A 10,023-nucleotide genomic window follows, 5' to 3' on the forward strand; every position below is an offset into this window, starting at 1 on the left:
TTTTACCTCCTCATTCTTCCTTCGTCAATTTTTTTTTTGGAGGTAAATGGAGGACGTGTTTTTATTACAAGCAATTTGGCGCACAACTAGGAGGATATTAAAATAAGTTAACTTGGAAAAATCAATTTGTCGATTTTCTTTTTCTTGTAAGACTTTTTTGGTCAACTAAAAAACATTAACTACATCAGGAACCTGCTTGGAATCTGACAACATCTTGTTATTAATTTGCAATTTACTTGAAGTCAAAGATTACAAACTCAAATTTTCAAGCCGCCGGCCAGAAAATAACAGGTCAAAGAAAAATCATTACATTAAATGATAGAAATGGCCTTAAAAAGAAAGTAAACTCAAAAATCAATGTCATCATCCTCTCTATTTTTTTCTCTCTATAAATTGCAAGCCCTTGGCTCTCGCATTTTCAAAATTAATCATTTTCTTTTGACTGTACAGATCATATACGTACCTTTTGAAGTTTCCAGCGTTGCTTGAAGAAGAGAGAACAGATGGAAGGAGAAGTGGTGTTGAAGAAGAAGCAATCCATTTTTGGCCAGGACATACTCTTCTCTCTACAGTTAATTAGCAGGAATAATCCAGACCCTGGTTCGTCCTTCACACACTTCAAACTTTTTCTACGCTCATTACCATTACAAAATATACGTTGCGCATGTCTAAATTAGTACGTCAGTTGTAACATCAGCTGATGCAAAATATTGCATCAGTTATGACTATCAACAGACGCTAAAATTAGTAAAGAATTTGTTTATGTGAAATTTCAGTGTGTTATCCGCATGAGTTCCTTTTAATCCTCTTCTATTCTCTTAAAAACTTGCGTTGCTAATATTTTATTTTTCTCAATAAAGATTCAAGTATGTTCCAGACTTGCCTCTTTAGAGGAGGAAGTTGTAAATCAGAAAGAATATTATCACGATCCATTCGGGATGAATTTCTCAGATTAAATTCTTAGAGATTTAATCTTTAGTGTTTAGAGACTGATATCCCAACTTGACTCTGGCTCAATTTAGTGTAGTAAATGTGGCCTTACCTGGATTACAGTCTCTAAATATGATAAGTTTATTCTCTTTGAGTTTAACTGGGGACCTTGTTCACTTATACATGGTACATCAAAATTAATTTAGAAAATTGAGTAATTTTTAATTTTGACGTCTATTCTAGCATTTTAATAGATGTAAAAATTTAATTTCTATATCAATTCAATAACCAAAACACAAATTCTTAATTTCTATGTCACGTATGTCTACGTCTCACACTTGATAAATTCGAATCACACTTGATAAATTCGAAAATTCGTATTTTCCACTCGTGACATATACAATTCATGCCAGTATCTATATGTTTGTGTGTGCGTCCCTCATACGTGTTGTAGTTATTTTGTATGGTGCTTGATTGATGATATTAACGTTGGTGATGGTTTTACTTTTGTAGCGAACGGATTGAAAGGGAAAGTTGGAAGGATCAAATATTGTGCAGATAGGATTAACACACTTCAATCCTGGTCAGCAGAAAATTGTACATTCAAACTTCATTTTGAGTGGGATGATGAAGTAGGTATTCCTGGAGCATTTCAGATTCAAAATTTGCATAACTGTGAGTTTTTCCTCGTACATCTGACACTTAAAGATGTACGAGGCCATGGAGACATCCATTTTCCTTGCAACTCATGGGTTTTCCCGACAATCAAAGACCTCTCCCATCGCATTTTCTTTACAAATGAGGTAATAATTCATGTGAGAACTCTGATCTAGTAAGTCATCAGTAAGTCCAATATAATTACTTCTGTAGCTTGAGGTTGTTTCGTAAACACAAAAATATTTGTTATGAGTTTCATGTGGCTTGCTTGTTAAATGCATTATTGATTGCTAAAATTTTCAAATGTGAGTAAACTTGAGTTAATGCAGAAATTCATATAATTCAGTCTAGTAATATATATATATATATATATATATAGATGCATGCTTGCATGTATATAATAAAGCAAAAGGATTCGTGAACTTAAGTCTTAAGATTTTAAATTAAAATGTTAGGAATGAGAAGTGTCTAATTACACTTGGACAACTAACATCTTTCTGCCACTCCTAATCCATTCGTTCTCTATCATGTCATGGGATTTGCTACCCATTCTATTTTTCATTACCTAATGAGTTGGGATTTCCCGCTCATTACTTGTGGGTTTTTTGCCCCTTCTATTAAAAAAGGTTTTCTTTGCAGGTTAAATTTTATTTGTCATCTATTATTCCTTGCTCTTATTTTCTCCCATTTAATTTCTAATTATTTAATCATTTCTTATATTCATTGCTTGCGTAATTCCCAACGCAGACATATCTTCCGAATGAAACACCAAGCCCACTTGTCAAATATAGAGAAGAAGAGCTGTTAAACTTGAGAGGGAATGGAACTCGAGAGCTCCAAAAATGGGATAGAGTCTATGATTATGCTACTTACAATGATTTAGGGAATCCAGATAAGGGTGAAGATCATGCTCGTCCAGTTCTTGGAGGGAATAGCACGTATCCTTACCCTCGCAGAGGTAGAACAGGTCGACTCGCAACAAATTCAGGTTAGGCTTCTTCTTCTTCTTCTGGCTATTTTTGATTGCTTACAAATATCCTCTTATTAAAAGCAATCATCTTCAATGCACGATTAGACACTAAATGTGAACATCTTTTTTAGTGAGAATTTGAGCTCTTGGTTTGCCTTGAGAGATCTGCACTGTCTGTTAAACCCAACCTTATTAAATTGATAAAGATTCAACACAGGTTCATTGACATCACTGTAATCAGATTATAATTGAATTTATCATCATAATTAAATTTTTAAAATTTTTATTTTTATTCATGAAAGTTCTAAATAATAAATAAAAAAGTTTCATCCATTCTTGATTAGGTTCTACTGAGTGTTGATCCACTTTTGCCGGTGTTGATTGTTCATTATTTTTTGCCAGATCTGATCTTTTAGAATGTTCACTGATTCACCGATCAAACTAATCGTATTGACTTAATTTTCAGGACATGCATATGTTGGTATAATCCTATTATCACACATGATTAAAAAAATTATAGCGTCTAATTCTGTAGCTATATATGTATGTATGTATATTTAGAATCCATTAATTGCTTGAAGATTACTGCTCACGTGCCTCCAAAGGATAAAAACATTAATGGGGTGTTAATAGAAGATCACATCGATTAATTTGAGGTTTAACAATTAGTCTTATTCATGTCATTTTATGATTGAAATATCACAGATCGCAATAGTGAGAGGAGGGTGAAGGGTTGGACCAATATCTATGTTCCAAGAGATGAAGAATTCACTGAATTGAAGACGAAGGACATGACAGTTCTGAAAGCAAAATTGGCATCCAATGTCATCCAACCTAAATTATTAGAATGTGAAGAAGAATTTGAAAGCTTGGAAGATGTTCTTAAACTCTATACAGGTGGATATAAGATCCCAAAACCATTTAAGAAAGCAACTAAGTATGTTCCAAAGTTTATGAAGCAAACTTTTCATATTGATAATGAAGAATTCTTCAAACTGCAAATGCCTGAGGTGATCAGAGGTATGTATTTGTCATATACAAATGTAATTCAATATCCATGTCGATGCATGTTTCATGATACATCGCACAATTCCTAATTAAGGACAATATTTAAAGAGTGATTTTATTTGAAGCAGCAAGTAAAACAGCTTGGATGACTGATGAAGAATTTGCTAGACAGATGCTTGCTGGTGTGAATCCTGTCAAAATTTGCCGTCTCCAAGTATGCTTTCTATTGTCAAAAAAGCAAGCAGATCTAACATGAGCAAAATGTCGTGTTTTAGTTGCAAAATGGTATTATTCATACAATATTCTTCGAATCCTCATATATTTCCAAAATTGATAACAGGAGTTCCCACCAAAAAGCAAGTTAGACAAGACTTTATATGGGGACCAGACAAGTAAAATGACTGAAAAACACATTGAGATTAACCTAGAAGGGCTCACTGTTAAAGAGGTAATGTTCTTAAGGAAGTGTATTATTGTCATTTTATTATTTTGGGCATGATATTCTCGAAATGATCAGTAAAGACACTCAAGAGAACCACAAACAATGACTCATTTGTATTTTTGTGTAATATAACAGGCAATGAGGCGAAGGAAATTATTTCTGTTGGATTACCAGGACGATTTCATGCCATATTTAAGTCGAATAAATGCAACTTCTTCCAAGGGATATGCGAGTAGGACAATCCTGTTCTTGAAAAATGATGGGACTTTGAAGCCATTGGCCATTGAATTAAGTTTGCCTCACCCAAATGGAGATCGATTCGGAGCCATCAGTGAAGTTTACTTGCCTTCTAGGTCAGGCGTGGAAAAGAACATTTGGAACTTGGCCAAAACGTATGTCACAGTCAACGACACAAACTATCATGAACTCATTAGCCATTGGTGTATACTCTTACCCTAATTATTATTAATAATAAAATGTTATATTGTTTATATGTTTATTAATGAGATGATCTTATAATTAATAACATCTTGTGAGGTGCAGGTTACACACACACGCCGTGATTGAACCTTTCATAATCGCAACAAACCGGCAACTAAGTGTACTGCACCCTATTCACAAATTACTGCGTCCTCACTTTCGTGATACAATGAGGATAAATGCGACGGCTCGAAGTGCCCTAATTAATGAAGGTGGCACTATAGAATCAACATTTTTACCGGGCAAGTATGCTATGGAGATTTCATCTATTATTTACAAGAACTGGGTTTTCACTGAGCAAGCATTGCCAAATGATCTAATCAAGAGGTAAACTTCACAAAAACTCTCCCTCCAATTCTTTTTATAAGGTTCTCTTTTAACTGTATTCATGCGATTCAGTTAAAGTTAGTAAAAAGTAAAAAAAAAAAAAAGATCAACTTTTCAAAATTAGCCTTTGATTGGTATAGTTCATAAAAAAAAAAGATAGAAAAAGGATTAATTAAGATAAGAATGAACATATAATAGCATTTTTCTTAAAATGAATCATAAATATTTCATTTAATTTTATAATGGATTTTGTATTAAGGACTAATGAAATAAGATCTTATAAATAGAATTGCTGGGAGTAGTTTGCAACAAAAACAGACTATCAAAATTATGTAACACCCCTACATATGATGATTTAAAATAACTAATGCAAATTGTCTTATGTTTCATTCAGAGGAATGGCAATTAGGGACCCAACTTCAGCTGAGGGCCTTGACCTTGTAATAAAAGATTACCCTTATGCTGTTGATGGACTCGAGATATGGTTCGCCATAAAAGCATGGGTCCGAGATTATTGCTCAATTTTCTACAAGACTGATTATATGGTTCAACAAGACCCGGAGCTGCAATCTTGGTGGAAAGAGCTCGTCAAGGTGGGTCATGGCGACAAGAAAGACGAGCCTTGGTGGCCTGAGATGCAAACTCGAGACGAGTTGATAGAATCTTGCACTATCATCATATGGATTGCTTCAGCTCTTCATGCACCTCTTAATTTTGGACAATACTCATATGGAGGTTATATTCTCAATCGTCCAACTCTTAGTAGAAGATACATGCCTAAAAAAGGTACTCCAGAGTATTATGAGCTTGAAACAAACCTTGAGAAGGCTTTATTGAAAACCATTACACCAAGGAAGCAAGCCCTTGATGTCCTTTCCGTTATAGAAATCTTATCAAAACATACATATGATGAGATCTACCTTGGGCAAAGAGACATCACTAATTGGACATCTAAGATAGATGCCTTGATAGCATTTGAGAATTTTGGAAGACAGATAACAGAAATTGGAGAAAGAATTAGAAGGAGAAACTGTGATGCGAGTCTAAAGAATAGATATGGTGAAGTTCGCATGCCATACACTTTGCTTTCTCCTTCTAGTGATGCTGGGTTGACCGGCAAGGGAATTCCAAATAGTGTCTCTATTTAAAAGGCCATCGATGTGACCTAATAATTAATAATAGTTTGCATTAATGTTCTTCTAGGGTTCTCAATTGTCATTCTTTGTGGAAAAATGATTGATGTATTGGTGATGTAAATCATATTTAATTTGATTTAGGGTTTATTTTATAAGATTTGATTTAGTGTCTAGGGTTTATTTTATTTGATTTAGCAATTACATTTTATTTATTTTGAATAAAACAAGATATTTAGGTAAATATAGATTATCATTATTATTTTTTAAGCATTTTCAAATAAAATGTGATATCTAGACTAGCTAGATATCTTATCATATTTTATTGATTTTAGGTAGATCTGCATTCTTATTTTATTATTCTTTATTAATTTTTTAGAGCTCTATTTAGGGTTCCTTTTGTAAATAGTTTTGGCATTTAAATAAGGATTATATAGTTTTCTTTTCCTCCTCCTCTCTCTCTTCTCTCTTTCCCCTCTCCTCTTTCTCATTTTACATCAATTAGTACTGGAGCTTGATTCCATCTCTGTTCCCTGCATGTGAAATCTGCTCTTAGTACTTGTTGCACATTCCTGTCACTTCCAATTCATCCAAATTGTGTTATTAGTGTTTTCTACCCCTATTCATGTTGTTTATCACCCTAGATCTTTCCAAAGTTGCAAATCATCTCACAAGGCCATTGGGGTAAATATTCTTATCTATCGACTTCCTTAAGTCACACTAATACATCCCAATTGACCCTTTATTTATTTACTATGATTTTGTAGCATTTTTGGAGGTGTAATTTAAATATTTTATTTATCTTGAGCATTTTCTTTTTAACTATTTTGTAGTCTCAATGTTGTTTGGCACAAAAAAAAAAGAAGAAACAAAAGAAAAAAAGCCAAAAAAAGATACCTATGTGTGTAATTTTTTTTATTTTGTTCTCCATTTAATTAATTTATATTTTTATTACTCGTTATTGATTTACACTTACTTCAAATTCTAGGATCATACATATTCCTCACACACATTCAACCTTATACTAGAGCCAACTTTTACCTTAAGTTAGTTACAGTTTGTAATGATTTTCCTGAAGGGTTTTTAAACCCTTTGAGGTCACAATGAAGACTTTACTTAGATTGTTATTTATGTAATAAGTGATTCTTGAGGAACTTTTAAGTTCCCATGGGATTAAACTTGTTAAATAGGGTCTTACTTTTTTAGTAAAGGTAACTTGGGGGCCTTTATCATTTAGGATAGAACCACCTTAAACTTGCACGTTAGTCCACTCTTATTCTTGAATGACCATTCATGACCTTTACAAGAATTAAGCCTTCCTTGAATAAGAGCTTAATTCCATTAAGCAACAACTTGACTTCCTTAAATCCCAAATAGACTTAGATAAACACACCTATCAACTTTTTATTGAGGACTTTACCAAGACCTTCGCTAACTTTGCTAAAAGGCTTAATAGCATAGAACAAACTATTACTGACATATACTAAACTCTTGTGGAATTCTAGCATAACTCTAAACTCAACAATAAGGAATTATGGGATTCCTTTCAAGAACTAGAAAGATAAAAAACTAAAAAGTGTGTAGAAGGATTAATTGACAACCCTAATGATAGGGGTCAAACATACACTAGGAATGTCAATACAAAGCCTATAGTCACGATCACTTGCCAATCTTTTACAGGTCTTAGTAACCCTAATACTAGACCACCTCACCTTATAACTAGGCCTTAATCCTTTAAAGAAGAAGAAGAAGTGCCTTAGGAAGAACAAGATAGGTATGAGCAATATGAGTCACCACCTAGGAATAGTTATTTCCTAAGGAATCGAGCATCATCCTCTAGATATAACTGAGAACCCTTTCAACAAGGTTACCATGATGATGCCACTAAAAAGGTCAAGGTGGAAGCACCTGAGTTTGATAGTAGGCTGAACCTAAGTGATTTCCTAACTTGATTAACTACTATAGATGACTACTTTAAATAGTACAACATGAGTGACATGCAATGTGTTCACTTCACAAAAATGAAGCTTATACGGTCTGCTAGGAAATAATGTCAAAATGTCCAAGAGAATTTAGAGTGCTTAGGTCAAGCTCCTATAAATACTTGGGTCAAGATAAATCTAAAACTACAGGAGAAGTATGTGCTACCTAGCTATAAGAGCAAACTATACAATAAGCTACTTAATCTTGGCCAAACTTTTATGACATCTAAATACATGTCTCAATACAATGACCTCCTAATTAGGAATAATGTGTTTGAGCCTTCTTGGATAAATATTAAAAGGTTCATTAATAGCATTAGACTAGATATCCAATGTAAATTTAGGATAAACTACCCATATACCCCAGACAAAGCGTACCATAAATCTATAAAGATAGATAATGTATGTCGACACTCATCTACAAGATGCATCAATTTCTCAAGCATGGATACGCACCATAACCATCATATTATGAGTAACCCTAGCAACTCTATACCTCAACAGTCAATCTCGTAGTTTGTTAGGCTAAATATGTCATGCAATAGTGAATCCTTAGGATCCACTTCTCATCCTGGCAGCTCCATAGTTAAGTATTTCAAGTATCACTCTAGGGGCTATGTAGCATCTAGGTGCCCTCAACATGCTCTGCTTGAAAAGCCCTTCTAAAGTGAAGGAAGAAATTACTACGGATGAAGTTCCTTTAAGGATTTATAGGGTAATGCAATGTCTATTTGCTATTCTATCACTTGATGTTCATGAAAAAGGAATAATATCTTTCACACATTCATGAAATGTAGTGGTAAGTCATACAAGTTAGTCATAGACAAAATGGAAGTGAATGGAATGTGATCTCTAGCTGCAACATTACTAGGCTTGACTTAATATGAAGCCTCTTCCTAAACCTTTTCGTGTCACTTGTGTAACATCTGGGACAATCTAACTCTAATTAGCTAGATAAATGAGATTAATTATGTAAATTAATCTAGTATGTGGTTACAAAGAGTTAACGGGTATTTTGGGTTGTGGTTTCAACCTTAGGATTGAATCCGAAGTGAGGTCAGGTCACCCAGGCATAAAAAAGTGAGAAAAATAAAGAGAAATGACTCTGTGCCACATGTCATAACACGTGCGCAAGATGTAGCAGCACACGGTGCCATTTGAAGAAGAAGACCCTTTTTTATGCCACATGCTATGGTGTATGGGGATATGCATCATGGTACATGGTACAAAATCTATAGAAATAAAAACATGAAACTGATGCAAAAAAGGAGGGAAATAAAAGAGTGAATGAATGAAACACAAGGACTCTGTAGGGCTTGAAGAACTAAATCATTAGGAGTGTTAAAGCTTCCAAACACTAAAGGTAAGTTCCTTAAGCTTAAATCTCTCTTTCTCTTCCATTTTCTTAAAGTTGAAAGTTAGGGTTTAGTTAAGAGAGATAATGTTCGGTCCATAAAGACTATGAGTCTGAACCCATTAACTTAAATAAAGCTAATGGGAGTTCATTGAGCTATCTAAACTTAGCATTTTATGGTGTTGTGAGTTTTGGTAGATGTAGGGTAATAAATACTTGAAAATCCACCATAAATAAGGTGAATGGAGCAATGTGACTTCATTAATGGTTATTTATAGGTTCAATAGAGTTAATGGAAGTTAGAGGAAGCTTATAAGCCCTATGGATATCTTTGTAATTGAGTAGCTTGAATCTTAATAGTGAAGAAGTGTTGAATTAGATTTTAAAAATCATATAAAAAAGGGATACTAATGAATTATATGGTGATTAATCATAAAGTGACTATATTTGGCACCATTCAAACTTCATGGGAGCTTTGAGAGTGTATATTTGAGGGGTAAAACCTTTAACTTCTTAAAGGTTTGAGGTAACCAAGAGAATTCTTCCTCATGCTTTTGCGTGTTAATTAATTTATTGAGTTATACTTGACAATTGAAATGTGTGAAATTGAATGAAATGCAAGTATGGCATGACTTACTTGAAAATCCACTATAATGATCTTTTGAAGTTCAATGATGTGATTTGTTAATGGATTTTAGTGATTTTGTGTCAAGAGAGTTCTATGACTTGAAAAGTGAAAT

At 33.7% G+C, this 10,023-nt stretch overlaps 1 protein-coding gene across 2 annotated transcripts; it reads left to right on the forward strand.

The window, feature by feature from the left end:
- The first annotated feature begins 443 nt into the window (after window positions 1-443).
- On the forward strand, window positions 444-6,282 carry LOC129288413 (seed linoleate 9S-lipoxygenase-3-like). Of its 2 annotated transcripts, none has more exons than XM_054924963.1 (9): window positions 444-600; window positions 1,444-1,733; window positions 2,335-2,575; window positions 3,263-3,577; window positions 3,694-3,779; window positions 3,906-4,013; window positions 4,143-4,447; window positions 4,551-4,814; window positions 5,209-6,282. In XM_054924963.1, the coding sequence occupies exons 1-9, from the start codon at window positions 504-506 to the stop codon at window positions 5,960-5,962; spliced, it is 2,460 nt and encodes an 819-aa protein (XP_054780938.1). In that variant the 5' UTR covers window positions 444-503; the 3' UTR covers window positions 5,963-6,282. The 2 variants fall into 2 exon arrangements, with proteins under 2 accessions (XP_054780938.1, XP_054780939.1); XM_054924964.1 differs by having other exon boundaries at window positions 4,143-4,399.
- The last annotated feature ends 3,741 nt before the right edge of the window (window positions 6,283-10,023 follow it).

This window comes from Prosopis cineraria, unplaced genomic scaffold (assembly GCF_029017545.1).
Source record: "Prosopis cineraria cultivar Desert tree isolate PC_DT_omini unplaced genomic scaffold, ASM2901754v1 PC12, whole genome shotgun sequence".
Taxonomy (NCBI): Eukaryota; Viridiplantae; Streptophyta; class Magnoliopsida; order Fabales; family Fabaceae; genus Prosopis; species Prosopis cineraria.

What these genes read in the sequence shown, in the direction of transcription:
- LOC129288413 (XM_054924963.1), top strand. Translation starts at nt 504, where the DNA reads ATGGAAGGAGAAGTGGTGTTGAAGAAGAAGCAATCCATTTTTGGCCAG. An exon ending in TCAAAATTTGCCGTCTCCAA is followed by an intron (nt 3,780 to 3,905) that starts GTATGCTTTCTA and finishes AATTGATAACAG; the next exon opens with GAGTTCCCACCAAAAAGCAA. An exon ending in CATGAACTCATTAGCCATTG is followed by an intron (nt 4,448 to 4,550) that starts GTGTATACTCTT and finishes TGTGAGGTGCAG; the next exon opens with GTTACACACACACGCCGTGA.